At 42.2% G+C, this 25,257-nt stretch overlaps 1 protein-coding gene across 50 annotated transcripts in view; it reads right to left on the bottom strand.

Annotated features, from left to right (window-relative positions):
* LOC146820883 (uncharacterized) overlaps window positions 1-25,257 on the bottom strand; it is a 1,936,624-nt gene that overhangs the window by 1,659,057 nt on the left and 252,310 nt on the right. For all 50 annotated transcript variants that reach the window (XM_085611721.1, XM_085611696.1, XM_085611722.1 and 47 more), the window contains one exon: window positions 5,940-5,969. In XM_085611721.1, the coding sequence (XP_085467847.1) occupies window positions 5,940-5,969 (30 nt within the window). The remainder of the gene's footprint in view (window positions 1-5,939; window positions 5,970-25,257) is intronic.

The following is a 25,257-nucleotide window of genomic DNA, read 5'->3' as shown; positions in this document are numbered from 1 at the left end:
TGTTACCTTTATTGTGCAAAAACTGATTGAGTTGCCACGTTTTTGTTACTGCTATGCAATCAGATTAAAGGGAGAATTTGAATGTTCAATAAAATGTTTAGTGGTTTTGTAGTGTTATTAGGTAATATTTTTGGGGCCAAAGGCCATTCGGGTGGCTTAGTAATGGTGAAAGTCCGAATAAGTGCCGATTTATGCTTACACCTTGCAGCATAGGTTTCTATTGAAATGTTTATTTCTTATCATTAAGTATGTATTGAGAAAGCTAGTAGACATGACTAATTGGAAATGCATGCCAAATGTTACTTTGGGCTTAAATGGGGTATTGTCTTTTAGGGGTTACAATCCACTAGTGCACATACCGGTAAAGGTAACTCCAGCCTACATGGTGAGGTTGGTCTTCAAGGGGATTATTAGTCTTTTATGACCTTTCCATGTTGTGAGCCACTTATAGAGTGCAAGGCATAAAGAGGGTGTCTCAAACACACACCTGCCATCATATATATATATTTGAAATGTTGTGTGTAGTATTTATTTTACCCAAGCATTAAAGTGCATTTGCTCTCTAAACCAAAAATATTGACTGATGTTTTTTTTATTTATTCCTGTATGTTGCGTTGCTGAGTCTCTAGCCCACATCACCTCCCTGAGAAAAGTAGAGACTATTCTACTTCTCTACTTTGAGAGTCATTAGCTAAACTAGATACTTATTCCAAGTATGGGGGACTCACACTAAAAGGAGTCCCATGGCACCAGAAGAAAAAAGACCAGGGTTCTTACTATTTGGTCCCAGAAACGTATGCTTCCGTGGGACTTTTCACTTTGGATTTCTCACACTTAGATATATTTTTTGTGTTATACAAATTAATAAAGTAGTCAAAATTCTATTAGTCTAAACTTACCAATGAATGTGAATAATGACAGCCGTGGTAGAACTGATGATACATTATTCCTCAGCTATATATCACTAAAAAGCTCATAAACAGATTCCAAAGATTCCAATGAACTCAATACCAGGCTACTACATTCAACATCAATCGGTAAAGAGAGTCCACTGTGTATAATGCTCAATGAATACTTGAGCAAAGTCCAATTGCATATGCTGAAATTTGAACTCCTATTGTACCAGCAGGTGTGCAAAAATTAGGAAGTTCCCATGTGATGATCATTCCGTAATTCAAATTCCGTAAGCATGGACGCAGCTCCCTTGCAGTTCAAAAGATTTTGCTCAGTATCACCTGAATTCAAAGCAAAACCCAGAGGCATATTTACAAATAAAGGGCGGAGCATGGAGCTGCACCAAATTTGGCAGTAACACGCTCCGGCATTTTCATAATGAAGGGATGCACAGTATTTGCAACAATACGGTGTATCCCTGCATTTTCCCTAGAACTGGTGCTAAAAATAGCTGCCTGGCATCAACACAGACAAGCTTGCACCATAGTGCAAGGGTGCCTTCGTTGCAGGGAATTATTGTTTATGTGCAGGATGGTGTCCCTTACTGCACATACACAATCAATAATGGCGATTTGTTACTTCTATGTGTTCTGCATTCTCCAGCACACGTAGAAGTGGCAAATCTTTATTATGTCATGATTGTTTATGTGCAGGAACGGACATCTTCCTGTACATAAACAATCATTAATGGTGTTTTGCTTTTTCTATGTGTGCTGCAGAATGCACCACACATAGAAAAAGCAAAAACAGGGAGTAATATCAGTATTTCTCTTCGCTGCACCATTCTAATGCCTGCTATTGCATGGTGTTATTTTTTGGTGCTGCCTCAGATTTACACATCCTTGTAAATCTGCGGCAGCGTCAAAAAGCAATGGGGATCGAGGTGGAACACACCCAGCAATACCCATTGCACGCCACTTTCACGCAAAATGATGCATGTAAAGGAGCCGTATTTACAAGTGCTGCTTTGTAAATATGGAGAAGGGCATAGCTCCACCAGAACGTCAGAAATAAAGTGACATTCTGCTTGTACTATTCCCTTATAAATATACCTCCAATCTCCTACACTTCTGAGAATTTGTGATAAGAGAACATAACGGCGCAGACAAGACTCTGGCCAAGGGCATCAGCAATGTAAACACAATCACTGGTTCAAAATGGAAACCAATACGTGCGACCGGAAGCTCCCATTTCTCTATGGGAGCTTTTGCAGTGGGCGGGAACCACCCACAGAGCAAGCACCTATTGAGAAATGGGAGTTTGTGAAAATCCCTGCACCGTGTGGCAAGCACCTCATGGCCACAACTGGAGGGCCCTGCTATAGGCCCCTAAAGCCAGTTCCTGACAGCAGTTCCATGTCGGAAAGCCAGACATGGAACTGCTGTCGGGAAATACCATTATAATCCCGACGGCGGAACCACCCTCTTTTGGGGATTGTGAGGCCCTTCCAGAGCCTGTTCGAACCAAGCCAGATTCACCGGCCCTTTTGAACTCCAACCGTCTTCATTGTATCCCAGCAGTCAGAGTTTAAGCCTATGATGTCAGACGGAAAGCCTCCGACCGACATAAAAATGAGGCAATATGTGTTAAAAATTATGACAGAACTGGAAGTGGTAGAAGTTTACTGAAATTACCTTTATTTACCAGACATAGGATGGCAAGAGAACAATTTTAATTGAAAGAAATGAAGATGTATCAGACATCGAAATTGATGTGATCAGAGAGTTTATGAGAAAAAGTTCGGCAAAATAGGACTTCACAGCTGAAGAAGTGATTCTGCAGGACTTGTTTTCTAAATGGCTATTTGGCAAATATTGAAAACAAATCTGCCAATCTTCAGATACAACAATTTAAAATTAGCAATATGTTATATTGTACACCACTAAAGCGGTGTAAATGCATATGCAGGCCTGACTCTCAATGTGGATATCTTTATACTGATGATTTATATATGTTTGCTGAATGTAAATAATTGAAAGAATATTGGTCTGATGTTAACAAATTAATTTCAAGAAATGTAGAGCACATTTATGTTTTAACTACTAGAAGTATTATGCTTGCACAGATAACTTCATACAAAGAGAAAACCAGTGTTTGTTTTCATTGCTTTTGTACTTTCCATCTTCTGCATTGCAAAAGGTTGGATTAATCCCCTTCTGAAAAGCATTTTTACAAACCTGAGGACGCAATACAAGAAGCTAAAGAATCCTCGGGATTGAATGGCTGTTTCTAAACTTGTTGACCATTTATTGCACTTTCAGAAAGTTCATTTTAATTTATCACTGGACATTGTTCTTTTCAATATATTTGTTATTAAAATCTGTGTAGCTAATATTTAATGAATTATACTAAAGAGTATGTATATTGCTTACCATGGCCTGTATATGTATATTTATATCGACCATATCCTTCCAACAAATAAAATTGATTTCAAGGCTTCTGTTCTGTACAAATATTTTTTCATATTTGCACTTGGTGTTAATGTTAGAACAAATTTGAAATGATTGGGCTCAAGAGATTGGTGAGGCTATATCGGTAAAATCATGACGTAGAACTCGGGCATGAATAAAATCAAAGCAAAAACAAGGAGATGATGGACGGAGCGCTGAAACTTTTCAGGAACTCACCCCCTGTTACAGATCTGGGTTGAATCCATCATCGGTATTTAGCTCACTTCGCCATCCCAGTTCAGATCCAGCCATGTGCAAATTGGTCTTGACCCTGTTCCTCATGGGAACAGTCAAGCCTAAACTGCCAAGCCAGGTCTTCCCTGGAATGGAAACTAGAATCCTGGGACAGGTTTCGCAGTAACACCCCTCATCAGCCATGCTAGCTTGAATCCAGTGGCAAAGTGAGCAAGGGACCCACGTCTGGGCATACCAGTGATTGAGGGTATAAGTATCTGAGTGGATCTGTAAATGGGTGTATGAGTGTTTCAGTGGGTCTATGAAAACATAAGTGAGTGTGTGAGTGGGTCTCTAAGTAGGTGCATGAGTCTCTGAGTGGGTCTGTACATGGGTGTGTGACACTCCGAGTGAGTCTGTAAGTGGGTGAATGAGAATCTGAGTGGGTCTGTGAGTGGGTGCATGAGTGCCCAGGTGGGTCTATGAGTGGGTTTAAGAGTCTCTGAGTAGGTATGAGACTGTATGCATGAGTCTATGACTGAGTCTCTAAGTAGGTGCATGAGTCTCTGAGTGGGTCTGTATATGGGTTTGTCACTTTGTGAGTCTGTAAGTGGGAGCATAAGTACCTGAATGGATATGTGAGTGAGTGGATGAGTATCTGATTGGGTATGTGACTGGGTTTATAAGTGTCTGAGTGAGTTTGGTGGTGCGTACATGAGTGTGTGAAAGTGACTGGTGAGTGTGTACAAATATACATATTTATGTCATAGTTGAGAAATAAGAGTTTAAAAAAACCTTAGTAATTTATTGAGAAACCCAAAGGTTACAGAGACAGTATAGTTAGGTTCAGATTTTACACAAAAAAACATAGACATTCAGGAGTTATAGTTACCTGAACTAACTATAATTTACACCCACGGCAATGTCCTGCTTATGATCTATTACATATTACATCACTCATGACATAGTCAGTGACATTACTGATGACATCTCAAATGACATCATCAATAGTCTCCTAACTCTTTCCAGAAATGTTTCTGAGTTATGAGTCTATCAGTTTATGATCTAGACCAGAATGCCATGACTGTATCATTGTGAGAAATGAAAAACATCACCCCGATGCATCTTACACTGGTATATTTGTGTTTGATATGGGGAATAATCATATAAGCTTCGCTCAAGTCTGACATCATCATATTTACCAATTCCATAAAAGAACTATATCCTACTGTGTCAAATTATGCATGAATTGAGGAACAGAGTGATTCTTCATGCATGACCAATACGTTTCCTTTAATAATATAGCACAAGGTCTATGAGGATTAAGATCATGGGAGGCCTCAACATGTCTTGTAAGAGCTCTGTGGGTTATTGAAAGGTAGCGTGGCATGTTCTGTGTGTTTGGGTTAATGATAAGCTCTCTGAAATGTAGCTCAATATTGCAAAAGTGCATTGGTTAAAGTGGAGTGGTGTGGCTCACTGGTTAGAGGTGGCAGACCCGGAAGCAGAGGTCGGTCAGGGACCAGGGTTCGATTCCCGACGTGGCAGGGTCTTGGGCCAAGGTCAGCGGACTGGATAATTCTCGCCTCGGTGCCTACTCTAATCATGGATCACACTGAGCAACTCTGGGCAACAGCTTGCTTAATCTCCCCTTATGGCCCCATCAGTGCCGGGGATGCTTGGTCTTCACCTTGGAGATGCCCAGTAAGGGACCATCTCACAGGGAAAGCCAGGATGGGTTCCCCAGCAGTACACAGCGCCGGGACACTCTGCTTGAGTAGCTGAGCGCTCAATAAAACACCAGATAACATAACAAAGTGGGTTCTCCTATTCACTTCAAACATAGATGTTCTTAAATTGGCTAATTCATGCAACAGTTTTTGTGCATATGTTGTCATGGGTTTGCACATTAAAGCAAGACCTGTTTTCTTTAACATTGCTTGTTAACTCCATTAAAATCTATGCGCTGTGCTCCAATTAGGTTTTAAAGTATGTAAAGCTATTATTAAATAGCATTTCTCTATACATTTAAAGTTATAATAAAGCACTAGTTATAGTGTGATCATTTTCAATCAAACCAGTTATCAGCTTCTCTTAATTTCTGTATCATAGTATCAGTGATTAAGAAAAGATGAAGCAGGCAGAGAACCCCTAAATAGCACTGAAGACAAATGCAAAAGCAGAAGGGTACATGAGAAGCCGGAATCCATCAAATTTTATTTCGGATCACAATCCTGTATTATGTTTGTTCGTATACAGTTATTGCAATGTTTAATCGTCCACAGACATCAGTGCCAATTTTACAGACTTCTTTGTTAAGTAAATAATGAATTAAAAACAGTGGTGCGAACAGTTACTGACCTTTATTTTTCACTGCCGGTTGTATCCCAACTGAAACAGATAAAAGACACACGTTAAATGGACACACTACCAAACAGGGAATCTTTTCAATGAGATGTAAATACTCAGCACATCTGGATTCAAGAACTTTCTTCGCGGCATTTCCAAGCTGCCATAAACAAGCATCTAAGATTAAAGTAAATGGTGAGCTTCATGGCTCTCCCCAACTGGGAATTTGTGTAATTTCTGATTTAGAGTGCTCAAACGACTGCCGTGGTTGGAATCAATTTTTGCTGAATAAAATTAGAAATCTACTTGGACCGAACGTTTTCTGCATTTTAATGAGCTTAATCTAAACATTTGGGGAGACAAAATGTATTTGAAAATAAATTTTTCTACAAGGGCCTGGATTACATGTGACCAGAATTAATCCCCGCTTTTTCCTTACCAAACATTACCATTATAATGGGCCCCAGTAAATCCGGGGACAGAGATTTATGGGCTAAAAAATGTGCACCGATTTCCTCATTTCCCTAGTCATTCAAACAGAGGCTTTGGCTACTTTCAAAAGCCGAAATCTCTGTGTCAAAAAGCCAAGGTCATTGTCATGATGGGCATCGCTGGCTCTGCGCAGGGCAGATTACCTGTTTTATGCACATGCAATGTGTAAAGTAAATTAATTTAAGAGATACTTCTCACAGGTATTGCTTCATTTTTAGACAGAAGAGCACGGAAAAAGTGAGATGGGGCTGTCTCTTACTGTTTCTGAGCTGTGCTGACTGAATTAATACACTAACTCGGAGAAATATGTTAAATGAATTAACTTTACGCAGGGCAAGCACATAAAAACAGGCGCTGGCCTCAGTGTTCAGGCAGAGAAGCGCATCAAAGTGTATAATTCCATTAGGCCCGGTAACCTCTACCACCCGCCTCTCGAATTTATTGGCCACTTGTTAGCAAGGCAAAAGTACATCTTTCCAGTTCTAAAATTACTTAAAACAGAGCGATAAATGCCACGAGTAAAAAAATGAATGGCTGATAAAATTGACTCAACTGTAGCATCAAGAATAAACTTAGCTTAAATGCCAGAAGAAAGTAGACCACCAACAACCATGTATGATTAATATTTGCACTAGGGGTGGGCGGAATTTGCGTAGTCACGCTACGCAAAGCTCCGCGAAATGGAAAAAAATCTCAGCAAGCACGCAGAGTTCCGCGAACACGCGGAATTGCTTGTTCCGCCCGTTTGTGATGCTTTTTTCCTGTTCGCGAATGCTGTTTGAGTGCTCGGGGGGAAATATCTCGCAAACACGCATTGTGAAAGCGCGAACCAGCAAAAAACTCAGTGAAGCGTGGAATTTTTGGCAATTCCGCGTACTCCGCGGAAAGCGAAATTCCGCAAATTCCACGAGCAGAACGGAATTTAGCGCCTAGGCCTAATTTGCAGTTTTGCAGTTTCTAAAGCACCTTGGATACCCTCCCAATCCTTTTTCATCTCAATTGCTTTCACCGGGGTCATGTTTAACGCCACTCAGTCTCAGCCTCCTTGGAAACTTAAAAGGTTGAGAGGTATGTAAGTGTTCATATTAGTAGATGGTATAATAATGAAGGATGTTAAAAATAATTTTATGTCAGTGAGTGACCATAAGTTCAATTTGTCAAAATGAGCATCATTTTATGTATATTCTTTTATTCGAAATAAATCAAATAAATGGGTGAAAGTACCTAATTCGTGGTGGCTTCCACTACTGCTTAGCTGGCCTTTATACCACAACCCAGTTCCTGAATCTAGCCAAAAAAAAAATGAGTTCCTACTACTATCAGTGGGGAATTTGCCTGTGAAATTAATACATCTCAACAACTATGACATAACAGCTGTGTTGAACATATTTAGGAGCCATTTATTGACTTGGACAAATTCACAAATTCTATGTAGCCGTAGTGTATGCTGGGAAAGAGAGAGTGCTAGAGACACAAAGAACATTTGTGGCATAAAGAGAGTTCCATGCTCGATAGAATTGTGAAGGAAAACATTGTCAAAATGAGTTCCATGTAAATGAAGCTAAATTTCTAATACAGTGAATGGATTCAACTCTTAAAATGATGCACTGCACTCTGTTGGGGTTGTAGGCTTTGAGCCACAAAATAAGATGCAAGATTACGCTTTACTTATGCATTGTTGCTTATCTATTTACGGTGCCTTTTACATAACAAAATACTTTCCTTCCGGCCACTTCACAGAGCATAAAAGAGCATAACAAAGTTACACAACGAGGCAATCATTTGTGCAGTACGAGGTGCAGTATTAGGTGCAGCTAGAGGCATGTATTAGACTGCAGGTTCTTCTTTATTGCCATTGCAATCATAAGGATTCTTGAGTCTCAGTCTCATAAAGATGCTCTTTAAATTACTTCCTAAGGCTTCCTAAGGCCCTCTTACAAGTAGCGTGATAAATGGCACTTTTTTCACCATCCTTGGAATTAGCAACAGTAACTTTGAGGGTGGTTAAAACTGGGCTCATTACAAGTTAAACTTTGAGAAGCGACGAAGAAATTAGGAATTACTAGGAGAATCTGTAATTCCAAATCCAATCTCTCTGGTAATTCCTTATTTTTGGTTCGGATTTTTAACCAGGGGTTTTCAGCAGAACTCAGCAGTTGCAAGCTCTTGGTGAAAAAAAAATGTATAATCCCAATTGGGTTGGTCATTGCACTTATCAGCCCCATGTGACTTAAGAGGGCACTTGTAAGGAGATGCTAGGTATCTGGGACTAATACTGAAAGCTAACTGTGAATGTAAAAGAATACAGGTATGCAATTATTAGTACCTCTGTGAGCAAAACCTTGGCCTTTGTTTTACCAAGCCATAATTATATTTTCAACACACTGGAATTTCACCAGTAAGGTGTTATTTCCCTAAGATCAAATCTGCTCTTATATGCTGGTATGTCAAATTCTTGGGTGATTCCACCTGAAGAAGTGGATGAAAGACCGCAAGCATAATGTTTATTGGGGTAGGTCAATGAGAGTGCTATTGTTGTGTTATGTTAAAGGATCTTGTAAAGCGCAAGTACACCAAACGGTTTCATGGTGCTGGGGTCTGAAGGGTACTACTGTGTAGTAGTCTCTCCTGTTCTCTGGTAAAAAAACTTGTGTCTAGCAATATGACAAGCATCTTTTCACATGTGTCCTGCGGGATGAAGAAATGGGGTTTGTTGTCAAGGTGCCGAGAAACAAGTGAAAAGAAAGACATACATTCTTCTCCATCACTAAATGATTTGGGCGCACTCCAACCTACAGTTCCTGATGAGTATTGTTTTAAATCTGTGATAAATGTGGGAGATTGGGTGAGGATTAAGTCTCCTCACAATATTCCTAAGGGGATGTCCAAATTTGGCTCTCCTGTTAAATTGGATGCTACATCACATTTTGCGGTGAGAGTCAATGGGAAAAACTGGTGGAATTTGTCAAGAGTTTATAAAGTTCCATTGAGGGTTGTGAGACTCATGGGTCTTGAATCTGAAAATATAGTTCAAACCCAATCAGATGTAAGAAAATCTTCTGTTTAAGAGAGTGAGCAGAGATCTTCCAAGGTTGTGAAAAGTTCATTGAAATATGTCCCTCCACGGAAAAGCAGTAGGATGAGTGTTCCACCTAATCGTATGAATTTATAACTTCGTGTATTGTTTTATACAACTGTATATTTGCCTTATCGGCTTTATTTGTAGTTTGCTGTATTGTTTTATACAATTGCATTTTTCTTCCATGTTTTACTTTCTTCTAACTTTTATTTCCTCTTGTACTTCTCCAGCTCATTTTCTTTGGCATCTTTTGTTTTTGTTTATCTATTCTTGTTCTTCTTCCTTTCTTGTTTCTATCGAAAGAAGGGAGATGTTGTAGTAGTCTCTCCTTTAGCTAACTGTCCAGGTCACCTGCACTACCTATGATGTCATTGTCATGGTAATGGAATACCATGGTTTGAATCTCAGGATCTTGTCAGTTCCTGGAAGCTGTGGAGATGAACAGTCAATAAAGTCAGTGCTCTTACACTGACCTGTCTGGTGTAATCACTTCATACTGCTTGAGTGGCTCAATCATATGCCTGATGAAACAGCCAGGTCTTCAAGAGTTTCCTGAACTGGGCATAAGAGGTAGGTGATCTAATGTCCAGAGGGAGAATGTTCAAGGATCGGGAGACCATGCCCGAAAAACGTAGTCCCCCAAATTGCTTGCGTTTGAAGGAAGGAATGACAAGAAGATTTTGGTAGGGGTGTCTAAGCTCCTGGGTGGGGACGTAATGCTGCACCTGAGAGGAAACAAACTCTGGACTGTTGCCAAGAAGAGCTTTAAAAATGATGCAGCCCAGTTTGAAAACGCTGCGTTCGGCTACCAGTAGCCAGCGTAATTTTTTAACTAACGGGGTTACGTGATGCCATTTGGGCTGATGGTAGATTAGTCTGGCCGCCTGATTTTGCACTAGTTGCAATCTTAATTGAAATGCCTGGATGCCCACGTAGAGTGAGTTGGCATAGTCAATATGGGAGATGACTAGGGCCCATACCACTTGGGTCAGAGCTTCAGTAGTAAGAAATCTGCTGATCTTCCTAATCCTACGAAGCTCAAAGAAGCATGAGGAGACCACTGACCCAATCTCGGCGTTCATAGAGAGATCCCTGTCAATAGTGATGCTTAAACTTTTGTTTGAACTCAAGGGAAGGCGGTGGTTTCCCAGTTCGGGTAGCCAGAAGTTAAAGTTCCAGGGCTTAGATGGCCACCAATTAGAATAAGCCTCGTTTTATCTGGGTTCAATTTCAAATGGTTGCTGTTCATCCAGTCGCTTATGTACAGATTGACGAGAAGCGGTGAGAGGGAAGAGCACTGCAGCACCCCACAGGTCAGCAAAACTTGGGGGAGGAAAGGTGGGCGAGACATACAGCTTGGGAGCGCTCATCCAGAAAGGAAGTTAGCCACTTAAGGGCCAGGCCCTAAATTCCGATGGTACTGACACAGTCGATCAGGAGATCGTGGTCAACCGTATTGAACGCTGCAGAAAGATCAAGGAGTACCAGGGCCTGAGTCATGCCCTTGTCGGCCCCCTTTCTAAGTTCATCTAGGATCGTGAGGATGACGGCCTCAGTGGAATGGGCCGGACGAAAACCTGCCTGGTGGGGGTCAAAGTAGTGAGAGTGTTCAATAAAGGTGCTGAGACAGTTAGTTATCTGGGTTTCCAGAACCTTGGCTAAAAAGGGGAGGAGGGAGATGGGCTGGTAGTTCTTCGGAGCTAAAGGGTCTGCCCACTTTTCTTTAAGATGGGGACGATTTGCCGCTTCTTTGAATACACTGTGGCCAATGCCCTGCTTAAGTGAGTTATTCAGAAGTGCCTGAGGAGGATCAGGACTAGTGAGGAAGGCTTCCCTTAATATGTGTGGAGGGCAACTGTCAGTAGAGCAGCCAGACACTTTCTTAGATGGCTAGAGAAGGCTACCCCAGTGATGGGGGGATCTGTTCCTGCAAGTGGGGGTTCCTAAACATAGATAGTTGAACTGTGGAGGGGGAGTTAACAGGTATGCTGGACTTTATCGTTGCAATTTTTTCAATAAAGTAGGTATTAATGGAGTTGCATAATGCTTGGGTGGGGGTGGGTTTTGGTGTGACTCTGTCAGGCTTGGATAGTTTAGCCACAATGGCAAAGATTTCTTTGGATTTGTTGGATGAACTCAGTATCTTGTTGGAAAAGTAGGTGGCCTTGGTTTGTAAGATGCTGTTTTTATATTGTTTAAGATGATTTAAAAATACTTCTTTTTTGTCTGAGGAGTAATTACGTCTCCAGTTATGCTCAGCTTGACGAAGGGCAAGTTTCTCAAGTTTCAGGTCATCGGAGAACCATCGTTGGGCATCGTGGGGTCTGGCTATATTGACTTTCTTAATGGGTGCAAAGTTATCACGAGCGAATTCCAGCCAAGATTTAATACTTTCTTCGTGTTTGTTAACCAACTGCTGTTCAGATGGGACCGTAGTGGCCAGCAGAGTGCAGAAGTCTCCAATGTTGGAGGGTCTCCAGTTTCCTGAATTGTGGCTCACCTTCAAGTTAGGTTTCGCTAAGCACATGTTAGTGAGGGAGAATTTTATGATGTAGTGGTCCGACCAAGTACAAGGGGAGATCATTAGGTTGGACACCATCAGGTTGGATTTCCAGACTTGGTCAAGAATGTGACCTTTAACATGAGTAGGGAGAGTCCCATGCTGGGTACAGTTCAGCCCGGTAAGCAGGTCCATCAATTCAGCGGAGCTGATGCCACCCATAGGGTCGTCAACCAATAATTAAAGTCCCCAATAATTAGAGTCTTGGTGTAATTGATGTCTAGTTGGTAGATGGTTTCACCCAGTAATTGGGGAAATAGTGGCGGGTGATTGGGGGGGTCGATAAATTAATGCACAAATGAGGGGGGAACCTGGGGACTTGAGTTTTAAAACAAGGGAGTCAATAGAGTGAATGTGAATAGCTGCAAGAGGTGTAAACTGTACCTTCTGGTGAATTATGGCTGCGACCCCTCCACCCACTTTCACAGGAGGACTATTAGCTTGGAGGATATAATAATTGCTAGGGAGTGCTGCAAGGATGTCTGAGATGGAGTCTGCGGTAAGCCAAGTTTCAGTGAGAAAGAGTATGTTCGGTTTATCAGAGTCCAGGAGCTGAAAGATTTCTATTTGGTGTTGAGCCAAGGATCGAGTGTTCAGATATGGAATTGTAAGGGCAGTCCACCCGTTACAGTAAGGAATTGATGGACCAAGATTTGTATAGTTGTTTTGTCTGATAAGATTGTCCAGGTGTGTGGGCCCAAGAGTAAGTTCAGAGAAAGACTCTCTGTGTTTTGAGATGCCAAGGTCCTCAAGCTTGGAGCAGGTAGCAACATCAAGCACCCAGTCACTAGAGTGTAAGGTTTTAAGCTCCAAAAGGGAGTAGCATAACATTTGGCAATACACGCTAAGCACTATTTGATAAAACCTTTTTTCTCTCTGTACATATTCATATACTTTTCAAAAAAGAATATAAAAGATTTATTGTAAATAACAAACGGAAGTGTTCTTGGTCTCCTTTCCATCTGACATCCACGTAACCCAGAATTATTGCGATTGCGCACAGTATTATCAATATAGATAAGTATTTTCCGCAGGAACCACTGTTTTTGTTACACGGTCTCAGTTTGAGGGCATGTGCAATAGCATCTATTGTCAAACTTTTCTTCAAAACCTGTTTATGTGCAACTATCAGTTTGCTGTACCATGTTTAGAGCACCTATTCAACATAATGCACTTCATCCAACACATCCCATAATTTTACCCATGTAGGCCAAACTACAACCATCACTCTATCAACTATTCACTTTGAAAAGGGTGTCCAGTTCCCCAGTGTCAACCTCATTTGGTTGGTACACCTCTAAAAAATTTCAGATTTCATAAAATGTATTCCTCTAGCATTTACCAGAGAGGTGTGTTTTCACTGCCATGCTTAATGGTCGAGAAACAACCTTTACAACACAGTCATTACATCGCACTACATTTACAACGCAGTCATTACATCGCAACATCCTTTACAACACATGTCACTACAACGCAGCCATTACATTGCATGTCACTACAACGCATGACACTACAACGCATGTCACTACAACGCAGGCATTACATCGCATGTCATCACAACACATACCATTACAACGCATAGTACCCCTACACTATCCAACACTTACCCTACTGTTGCACCCCCTGGAGTTAGAATTGTAATTTTTACCCCTACACTATCCAACACTTACCTTAAATGCAATGTAATGGTATGCATTGTAATGGTATGCGTTGTAAAGGTATAATGCGATGTAATGGAATGCATTGCAAATGTAGTTTAAAAAAATTCGTTGTAGTGGCATGCATTGTAAATGTATGCATTGTAAAGGATGTAGCGATGTAAAAACTGCGTTGTAAAGGCATGCGTTGTAAATGTTTGCGTTGTAACGTCATACATTCAATAAATGGACACTGACTCACCAAGATGCCATGGTGCTGTAAGGAATATCACATACCCTTCCTCTACTCCTGCTGATATATTTTCCAACCCTAAGACCAGCAGCGGTTTCTTTACTTGAGCGGGAGAGTTTCAACCCCCCTCCCGCCCACTGCGAGCCTCGCAGGAAAAATAAAATGGCAATGAAAAGATCACATTGACTTTGAATTTTTCCGACAGGTGCATTCACCCCACTGCAGGAGCAGTGGCTGGCTGGATGCTCCAAAGCAAAACTTCACTTTAGCCAGCTGTCTTGCGCCGGCCAAAGTGACATGCGCACTTAGAAGCTCTTCACCGAGCTGTCTTAGATGGCTGAGTGCAGACCAAGCACAGGCCTACAGTGCCTGAAGGAGCATTCAAACAACCTCCTCCAACTAATCCTGGCACTGCTCTCACAGCGTGAGAACAGTACCACGATTGGTTATGGGAATCGTTTGGGCCCATACTGAAGTGGAGAAGATCAGAAGGAGCAAGGACGTGCAAGCCAGGTTAAGTGATTATTTTTCTTTTTCTCCTGCCCTCTTCTTCCATTCATCCCCTTCTCCACTCAGACACCATTACATTGGCAGCAGCGGTTTGCTTCCATTCCCCATAGCTGGCAGCCACCACTGCCGAAGACCCTCAGCAGATTATTCTTTGCCGCTGACTGGCTAGGTTAATGCCAAAGAATGGCAACAGGGGTTAGAGACCTTTGTAAATCTGGAATTGTGTCAAAAACTTTGGGTGGATGCATGGGCAACAGCCACACTCCACCCCTGCTGCAAGGCAACTCAAGGCAAAGAAATGCGCTGCCTTAGGTTACTTTGGACTTATTAAACCACGCAGACCTTGCAAAGTAGATTTGTGTGGCTTAGCAAATCTCAGTTAAAGGCTTTAGTTACCTTGCATCACCTTTCTTGACGCAAAGTAAATCTGCACCAAAGGATTAGTCTTCGGAGGCAGAGACACCATCTTCCTCTGCCAGTGGTGCAATCAACAAATAAAGAAAGATTATTGAGTCCTTGTCTGATTGCTGATGTAATCCTGAAAAGGAATTAGTGTTGAGTGGTTTTCTGGCTCGTTTTGGATCTCATGTCAGTATGCAGTGAGGGAGTCTGAGGTAACTGAATGATGGCAGTATTCCCATTACTAGCACTCTGCTGAACCACTTCTGAGTGGATGAATGAGGCTGTATACCCAATTGAGATCATTTTAAAAGAAAATATTCTACATCATAATGGTGAAATAACAAAGTGGGTAATGAAAGTGCATGCTGCCCACACAACAGATGATAACGGGAATGTTGTTAATTAGTAACAATTTTAATGTTATTTAATTAAATTAATTAATTTAATGTTAACTAAGCAATTAATTAAATACATTAAGTTAAATTATTTTCCTTATAATTAGTGACAAATTAAAATGAAGGAGACAACAGCATGCAAGGTATATACCACCAATCATTTCACAGAGGTCCGAAAATAAACCTTCAGTTTGCAGTGTCATTGTAATGATATCTACCTGAGCAGATTTCAAATTGTACTTTTGAAGTAAAAATTGCAGAGCCCCATTCCACGTGGTAATCGCCGGCAATTCAATGAAAGCATATCTGCTTTTCTGTGTATAGTACGCATAATCTGTCCACCAGGACTAGCGTGATTTATTTGATAAATGAGAGAATATGTTTTGTTGTGGACAGACGCTGGAGAAATTCAGAGCTGAAAAGTAGATGTTATGGATAGATAAACAACTGTTGGCCAGGCCAGGTTGAGAGAACAGAAGTCTGTGGAAAGATCTTGAGATACTCAGGGCCTAATTAGGAGTGGGTAAGCTTTTTCTGACCTGTGTGTAAACTAGGGGTGGGCGGAATTTGTGAAATCCACTTTCGCAAATTATCGCGAAAATGTTTAAAATTATCGCAAACAAGCGGAAATATCGCGAAGATGCAGAAGTTTTTTTCCCGCATGTTCGCGAGATTTTCTGCATGATTGCGGGTCGCCAACTTACCCATCTGGTTGCTCGCGGGCGCGGCCATCTTGTTTTGAGTTGTCTCGCGGTGCATGATCACGAGAAGAAAGACGTGATCGCGCGACGCATGACGTCACTGCGGGCACGAACTGTCACGAGACAGCGCTAATGGCTAAAAACAATACAACATCTCATGGAGAACGCGACCAGATCAAGAAAACTTGTCGGCGAACGCAGGGATTCAGGTAAGGCGATCGTGCGCGCGTGAGAATGTATTATTTTACAGCGCGAGCAAGAAACAAATTATCGCCAAGCTGCGGAAAGCGGAAATTTTGACATTTTCGCGCTCTCCGCGGAACGCGAAAATGTCAAATTATCGCAATTTCCGCGAACGGAACGAAATTTTACCCCAGGCCTAGTGTAAACCACTGTTTACGCATGGGTTAGCAATTACGAATTGAAAGATTTTATTATCGGATGCATGAAGTACCTCAAGCTTCATTAAATTTTGACAGGCCAAACCTGCTGAAATTTAACAGGATAAATGTATACCATATTTATGATACCATGCGTATTTTGCGACACACGAGTGGAAACGTAATGGAACAACACAGGAAGATTTGAGCAGCAGCACATGTCAGGATGTATTCATTTACCTTCTTTACAGGTAATATGAAAGGAGTTGTCCTTAAATTACGAAAAAGCAAGCTTTGTTATATCAAGGGCTTTAATGCACCTCTGCTATATTAAGGGAACAATATCCCAAAGAGTTAATGACGATACATTCATTTACATAGGTGCAATAGCAATATCAGTTTGAGGTACTATAATTTAATGAGAAGTTAATATAATATGATTTATTTATTACAATAAAAAATATTTATCTGGTACTTATTTATGTTAACTACATGTTTTAAGGGATTAAGAGTAAAAGCAAGGGTTAGTAGTACAGTTGCTTAAGGAAAAATATTGAATTTATTTTAATTTAGTTCAACTTAATATAAAAACATTAAAAACGTCTTATATGTATTGCTATAAAGTTTAAAATTACATTTGATCTGAGTTATTTTCATTTAGGTTAAGGGTCATAACCGTAGTTAGGAAGTTAGAATTAGGTTAAGCATAACTATATTTATTTGTGTATTTACGTATTTATTTATGTATGTATTTGTTTCTATGTTTATTTATTTATTTTAGTGGGGTGTTATTTAGCACATGCCAGACACACCTGGGTTAAAGAGCACTTTACAGATTGCTATATGTTCGATACTTAAAAGATGGCAATAGTACAACAGTGATATATCATAACAAGAAGTTACATCGTTCCATCCATAAGGAAAGGCACTATTATGGTAATATATTAAAAAAACAGGACAAGGTAGAAAGAAATCAACACAGATGTATATACGATTAGCATCCAAATGACACTGAAAATGTGTTGACTCTCAACGGATTAGTCATGCTTTGGAGATTCAAATTCCAATCTAAAAGTGGCAGTGAAATAGTGATATTTTGTGTTCTGTCTGAAAATGATGGCGGTCGGGGTAAAGACTTCAGTTCCAAATGCTAGTGTTGCTACTAGCATGGGATCAGCGGCATAGCTAGCTGTTGTGACACCCGTGGCTGTCACTGGGTTTGCTGCCTGACAGTCGTGTGAAGAGGGGAGTGGGGTGCTGGCCAGACTCACAACAGCTGCCCCGCATGGCCGCAGGTAAGAGGGGGGTGGGAAGGCCACCAACCCCAAAACTTGTGCCGCCCATGACGAACCGCCACCCCTCCCTTGCTAAGCCACTGCAAAAGATTATTTTAAGATTTATCAGTTGAAAGTCAGATCAGTGCAATATTGGAATATGTCGTGTCGGGGACAATGATGATGGGGTATGCAGCAGTATGGAGGTACAACTAGTGTTGAGGCCTAATAATGATGAAACAGAGACGTTATTCGTATGACATGGTATACAGCTCTGACGGCAATCCTTGACCATGCCCAGCCGCTCCCTTCATTTATTACCTTGACCCACATGGTCATGGGGTAATACCACATGAGCACAGTCAGAAAGGGTGTTCGTACACTGACTGACTCATGTACAAGTCTGGTGCTCCAGTTGCATCACTTGAGCGACACTACATTCCTGCCCTAAATGAACAAGTCGAAAAGCAACTGCGAATAAGGTGACCTACAGATTTTACTGCAGCCCTACACAGGGGCTCAGCGGATCAAACAAAACGGGTTATCAAAGGCACGTAGGTGAATACTTTTATTTACCAGAGTTTGTGTTACCTGAGCATGACACTTATCTATTGCATTAGGTGATGGAAAGTGCTGGGTTTCCCCTGACTTCATATGTGGTGCATGTGGTGCGGCTGCTGTGCTGTTCTAGTATCCAGAATCAGACCTGCCCCTTTTTTGGTGGCTTGGTGTAATCATAGGACCAGGAGGTGTTATACAAAGCCCAGACATCTGACCCATACAATAAAGGCCTGCCAGATATTCAGACAGTTGTCATTATCACTTCCCTGGTCCAATCTAGCCATTATGCAGGCAGCTTTAACCCAATCCTGGGGCTTGGGGGGAAAATGGTGTCTCCACTTCAAACATATTTCCCTTTGAGCTATTATAACCAGGTACAACAATAAGTCTCTATGTGTATGTCTCAACTTCTTGCTCAGAGTGGCATCGTCTCCAAATAATACTATAGTCACATTTAAGATGATTTTCTCTTCAAAAATACCACATAAGGCTTCCTCAACTCCCCTCCAGAAGAGCTATCTTCGCCACTCAGCTCACTGCCTCTTACAGGGGAGGCCCAGTCAGGAGCACCATCAGCTGACGCAGGTGGATTGGGAACCAGGCTTCCTGACTCTGACACGGCGTCATGCTCATCCATCAAAGGATTACTGTCAGCTACGTCCCCGGAAGACATAGTAATGGATTAAAACCTCTTGAATGCTGATACAGTCTGAGTAATTTCTTCTTTCGCTCGATGGGCAGTAATTTTGGTGCCATGCACATAGATAATGTTCCTAGGTAAATGCTCGAAAAGTAGTCTGATCTTGCTTCCGAGAAATCAATCCTTGATGAGTACTAAGTTTCCAGCCTTAACAGCGGATACATAGGCTGGCATTGGCTGTCTCTATCATTGTTTTTTTCTCTTCTCCTGCACTCAGTGGTCATTGATAGGAGCAGGGACCCACTAATGGTGATGAGGGATGATATTGACAATTACTCTACCCGTGGTACTCCTCTACCCTGTAGTGGAATGCAAAGTCTGGCAGTAATCCCTCAGTAATTAGTAGATGGCCTGTTCTGGAGCTTGTTAGCTGGCAGATGCAATCCGGATGACCTTGTTTTTTTGTCCTCATAAATCTCTCTACCTCACTGTTGGCTTGAGGCCAATGGGGGTAATTTGTTTATAAAATATGCCCAGTGATTTTAGATAGGCAATCACTTCTTGGCGTTGGAACGGTGGACCGTTGTCGGTCTTTAACTCTTTTATCAGGCAATGTGTCATAACGATCTTCTCAATCTTAGGTGATACTTTAATTGCACTCAGAGAGGAGAGTATCTACACCTCTGGATATTTTGAATAGTCATCGATCATGACCATGGTGTGCTTTCCATCTGGAGGCTCCCACAATCAAGACTAACGCACACCGAAGGCTGCTGGTGTCCTGCTTAAGTCATGACTGGAGCTGGCAGATTGGCTTGTCTGACGCTTACACCAGGTGCATGATCTTATCAGCGCTTCGACTTCTTCATCCACCAAGGGAAACTACACCTTGGTTCATAACCTGCTCTTGGTCATGACCATACCCTGGTGTCCGGCAAGGGTGAGCTGAAATATCCAATCAGTGAGGCTGGTGGGGACGTCTAGGCAACATCCCCTCAGAAAGCAGCCATCTGGGTTAGCACTCAACTCCTGGCGAACATAATGGAGACTTTCCATGATGCGTCTGGCACCTGGGATAAGCTGGGCATAATGTTTTTTTAATGCAGGACATCAGTTGGTTTTCACAGCTTCCTGTGCTTTCTGGAGTTACTCATCACCGTTAGTGGCTTGACGGATAGCTTCCATGGTGAGTGGAAAGGGACGAGATTGATCAGCAACGTACCTCATGTACTCTTCTGTTTCATCTGCCTCTTCTTCTTCATCCAGCGTGGAGGCACGAGGGTGCGGGACAGGTAGTCTGCTGGGTTGGTGGACCCAGGATGATATTCCACCATACAATTGTATTCTTGAAGCTGGAGCTTTCATTTTTCGATCCGTGAAGCCAGGTTTGAGGCAGTTCCCTTGAATAACGGTATAAGGGGTTTGTGGTCGGTCGTGACTGTAAACGGATTGGCATATACTTATAGTTCAAAATAGCGACACCCCCAGTGTATGGTGATTGCCTCTTTCTCAATCTGAGAATACCTCTGCTCCATTCTTGTGATAGACAAGCTCACAAACGCCCAGTCTTCTCCTGCCTGTTGTTGCAGCAGCACAGCACCCAGACCTTTTGGGCTTTCTTCTACCGCTATTGTTGTGTCCATCCGAGGGTCAAAATAGGTCAGTGTCGTATCAGTTGATCTGGCCTCTTTAATTGCTTGAAAAGTCTGTTCTTGTTTCAGGCCCCAGGACCATACAAACGTGGACTTAATGAGGTTTCTGAGTGTTTGTGTGAGCGTCGTAAGGACTTTGATGAAATGACCGCAGTTCATGACCATTCCCAAAAAGCTGCACAGTTAAGGCACTGTGGTTGGGAGAGATGCTTTTTTGATCTACTGCACCTTGTCAGGGTCAGGAGCTACTCCCTCCAATGAGAACACATATTGAAAGAAGTGCATATTTTGCTTAAAAAATTTGCGCTTATTGTGATGCAGGGTGAGGCCAGAATCCTGAATCCTTTGAAGCACCTTTCTTAATCTCATGTTGTGTCCAGGGATGGTCCCATTTTTTTTTGTTCTCATCTCATCAAGCAAGCATCTGCATTTCTTGGATAGCCGCCCTTCCAGCCTGTGCGCCCCACTGCTACTGCATTTGCTTTGGTCTAGTACCCAGAATCAGACCTGCCCCTTTTTTGGTGGCTTGGTGTAATCATAGGACCAGGAGGTGTTATACAAAGCAAAAACCAAAGGAAATGATGGACGGAGTGTTGAACATTGCAAGCACTCACCCCCAGTCAACTGATCTGGGTTTAATCCATCACCATTCTTTAGCCCACTCTGCCACCCCAGTTCAGACATGGCCATATGCAAATCAGTCTGACCCTGTGCCTCATGGGAACAGTCCAGCCCGAACTGCCAAGCCATGTCTTCCCTGGACCAGAAACAAGCTTCCTAGGACCGGTTTCTGGCATTTCAGCCGTCGTCAGCCAGGCTTGCTTGAATCCAGTGGCAAAGTGAGCAAGGGACTCACGTCTGAGCATACCCTGCCAACTTATGGCGAACAAAGCAAAAACCAAAGGAAAGGTGTTATACAAAGCCCAGACATCTGCCCCATACAATAAAGGCCTGCCAGATATTCAGACAGTTGTCATTATCACTTCCCTGGTCCAACCTAGCCATTATGTAGGCAGCTTTAACCCAATCCTGGGGCTTGGGGGGCAAAGGGTGTCTCCACTTCAAACATATTTCCCTTTGAGCTATTATAACCAGGTACAACAATAAGTCTCTATGTGTATGTCTCAACTTCTTGCTCAGCGTGGCATCGTCTCCAAATAATACTATAGTCACATTTAAGATGATTTTCTCTTCAAAAATACCACATAAGGCTTCCTCAACTCCCCTCCAGAAGGCGAAGAGTCTAGAACACACATAAAATATGTGTAGATCGTTAGCATAGATAAGGTAGAATCTTGGGCATTTGGGGTTGGAGAGAGGCGCAAACTTTGCTATCCTGGCAGGGGTGTAGTATAATCGATGAATAACAAGGAAGTGATTCTTCTTGAGATTTGCCGGCTTAACATACAGCTTCAGGGAGGGTTCATAAAGATCTTAAATGTCACATTCCAAGGGGACCTGATTCCATATAAGATGTGGTGGGGGGAGTACCCTAACCTCTGCCTCTACAAACATCTTGTACCATTTTGAGATTTCCTTACGTTTAGGATTTACATCTTTGAAGGCATGTTCAACCTCCCATAGCCCTTGTATTTCCCTCTTCTCCGCAGCAAACCAAGAGACTAATTGCATATATTTAAATCTGGAGAGGCCCCCTCTAATCCTAGCTCTTAGAGCCTCCCATGGGTGTACCCCCTCAGAAGAGACCAAATCTGACTAGATGGTGATACCCGCTCTTTTGATTGATATTGCCAGGCTATCCTTAAGGCATTCCGGTGTCCCAGTGGAGTCCCAGATTGGGGCATACTTGGAGTAATACCCTATCCCCCATCTAGTTCTGACCTTATGCCACAAACTAAGGGCATCCTTTAGAACTTTCAAACAAACTTTTTTTAAGTACCTTGGTGCTCCGAATTTATATAGGAAACCTTCTCCACCCTCCTGCCTTATCATCTCTGCTAAAAGTCTGCCCCAAGTTGACTCATCTGGTTTCGAGAGCATCATCTGGATATTTTTAAATTGAAAGGCAAAACAATACCACGTAATATCCGGAAGAGCCAACCCCCCCTTTAATCAGCCTATGCCTAAGCTTCTTCCAAGCCAGTCTGGCCCCTTTATGGGCCCAGATAAAGCTTGTGATTTTACTCTGGATTTTACTGATGTCTAATTTTGGAAAGGTAAGGGGAACGGCATTAAAGAGATTTGTTAGTTTAGGGAGAATAACATTTTTGACTAGGTTGACCCTGCCATAAATTATTAGGGAGAGATTTTTGCACCTGACTAGTAATCGGTCAACTTCTTTTACAGTCCTGTTTAGGTTGATCTGCGGAATTTTCTCAATCTCTTTAATGATTGTGATACCCAAGTATTTAAACTCTTGACTTATACGACCCTCCCATTTGTCTATATTCCAGAGCATCACCTCGGTTTTAGAGGTGTTTGCTAGGTATCCTGAAAAAATTCAGAATTCTTCTAAAAAGGCTTCAATCCTTGGTATTGCCACCGCTGGGTTATCAGTATATAATAGCAGATCATCCGCGTATAGAGCGACCTTGCTGCTGTACTGATGGGGTTTGAAGGGAGTGATCAAATCGTCTGCCCTGATTGTTTGAGCCAGGGGTTCTATATAGATGTTGAAGAGTAGGGGTGAAAGGGGACAGCCCTGTCTTGTTCCTCTTAGAATATCAACGCTAGATGTTAATACCCCGTTTAATAATATTTTGGCGGAGGCCCCCTGATAGCAATTTACCAGACTCTGAATAAAGATAGGCCCAAAACCCATTGACCTTAACACCTCCCAAAGGTAAACCCAACAAACTCTATGGAACGCTTTGTCCTCATCTAGTGCCACTACGGCCAAGGGTTCGGATCGAGCTGTGACAAGATCTATATTGCCGATTAGCTGTTGCGTTTGTTCTTGTATATATATTATAGGAATAAAACCTTTCTGGTCGGCGTTGATCAGCCGTGGGGCGATTTTGACCAAACTCCCTACTAAGATGCTCATAAAGATCTTATAGTCAGCATTCAGCAGGGAGATCTGTCTATAGGAGTCCGCCCTTTGCGGATCCTTTACCGGTTTCAGGATAAGCACAATAGTTGCCTCTTTCCAAGAGCTAGGTATCTTACCCTCTGACTGGTAGACTGAATTAAATAAAACTCCCAAAATCAGGACCAGTTCTCCCAGAAGAAGTATATACATCTCGCTAGGAAGTGCATCTCTGCCTGCTGCTTTGTTGTTTTTACACTTCCCAATTTGTTCTCTAATCTCACCCTCAGTTATTGGGGCATCTAGGAGGTCACGGCTTTCAGCTTGTTAAAGTCTAAAGGGATTTCTCCCTCAGCCAGATCTTAAGGGCCTCCGTATTAGATGTAATTGTCTCCTTATACAACTCCAAGAATAATAAAATGAGCCATGCTTGCATGTCCACTAATCTGCTCGATGTTTCCCCGTTTTCATTGATAATTAATTCATTTATATGATTTTTTACATGATCAGCCCTGGCTTTCCATGCCAAAAGTGCTCCTGCCTTCTCTCCAGATTCGAAATTCTGCATGGATTTTGACAGCCACTGTGCCTTGCATTTTTGATCGAGCCTTACTCTAAACTCCTGGCAGGCATTATCGAGGTCCCTCTGAACTTGGGATATTCTTTCAGGTGCCAAAAGGGATTGTCTTAGAATACATTAAGATTTCTTCAGTGACATTACTGACTCCAGGGAGGCCAGCTTGGAGTTCTTGTATGATGTTTTGGAACACCTTGGCAGAGCTTGGGATTCCAAAATTCAGTCGCTTTTAACGCTGCAGACATACAAGAGTGGAAAAGGTTGTGAAGTAACGGGATTCTTCTGCAAGGACAAGCTGGTGATAGCCAGAACACCAGTCAGTTTGGAGAAACAGGAGGCCCTACGAGTTCATCGATCATGTTGTCTATTGTGGGAGTTAGATGTTGCTCTCTCTTGAGGGCAACATTTGGTAGGTGCAAGTATACACATATCTGTACCTCACCAGGTTGTTTTGCTTTCTGCCCATTGCAATTGGAGTCACCCAGAGGGTGGACGCTGTCACTTTTTCAATTATGCCAACGGTTCCAAGTTTGTCTAGCTCTTGCTCTACTTGAGGTCTCAGATGAAAGGCAATGCACCGGTGTTGGAGGGCAATGGGCTGCACAGATTTGTCTATGTGCAATCTAACTCCTTGCCTCGTAGACATCCGGTGCCTTCAAACACTATGGGGAATTCATCGAGGATGTGAGTTACAGCTTTTTGGTATACTCCAACTGCAAAACTTATGATGCCAAAGGCTTCCACTGATCTACATCCTATAGCATGCCGTGGCCTGCGTCGGCAACATACACTTGCATATCTACTGATTGAGATGTGTACTCTATTTTTGTTCGGAAATTATCTCTCATGCGAGCGGCTTTTCTTGGCCGTAGGCAAATACTTTGACCATTGCTATGTGTAGACCTGGGGTGTGATTGCATGGTGTGATATGACTCAGAGGTCATTATGTTGATGGATGCCTCGTGTCCACTATTGCGTTGTTGGATAAATTATGATGAGTATTTGGCACTGGGGAAGCTGACATGGGCCTTGGGATGTTGTACCAATGGTAAAGATTAAGTAAATGGTGTGTTCTACATTGTCATCATCATCCATGTCAGTGCTTCTCTCTTGTACTTCTAGTACAGCATTCACTGTGGTGCATGACCTTTCCCTAAATGACACACTGTCATGAAATGGTTAAGTTTACCAAAACCTGCGCATTTTATTCCCTCTCGCTGGGCACTCT

Source organism: Triturus cristatus, chromosome 6 (assembly GCF_964204655.1).
Source record: "Triturus cristatus chromosome 6, aTriCri1.1, whole genome shotgun sequence".
In the NCBI taxonomy this organism is placed as follows: domain Eukaryota; kingdom Metazoa; phylum Chordata; class Amphibia; order Caudata; family Salamandridae; genus Triturus; species Triturus cristatus.
Note: the sequence above shows the minus strand (reverse complement) of the source record. Positions and strands in the feature narration are given on the sequence as shown.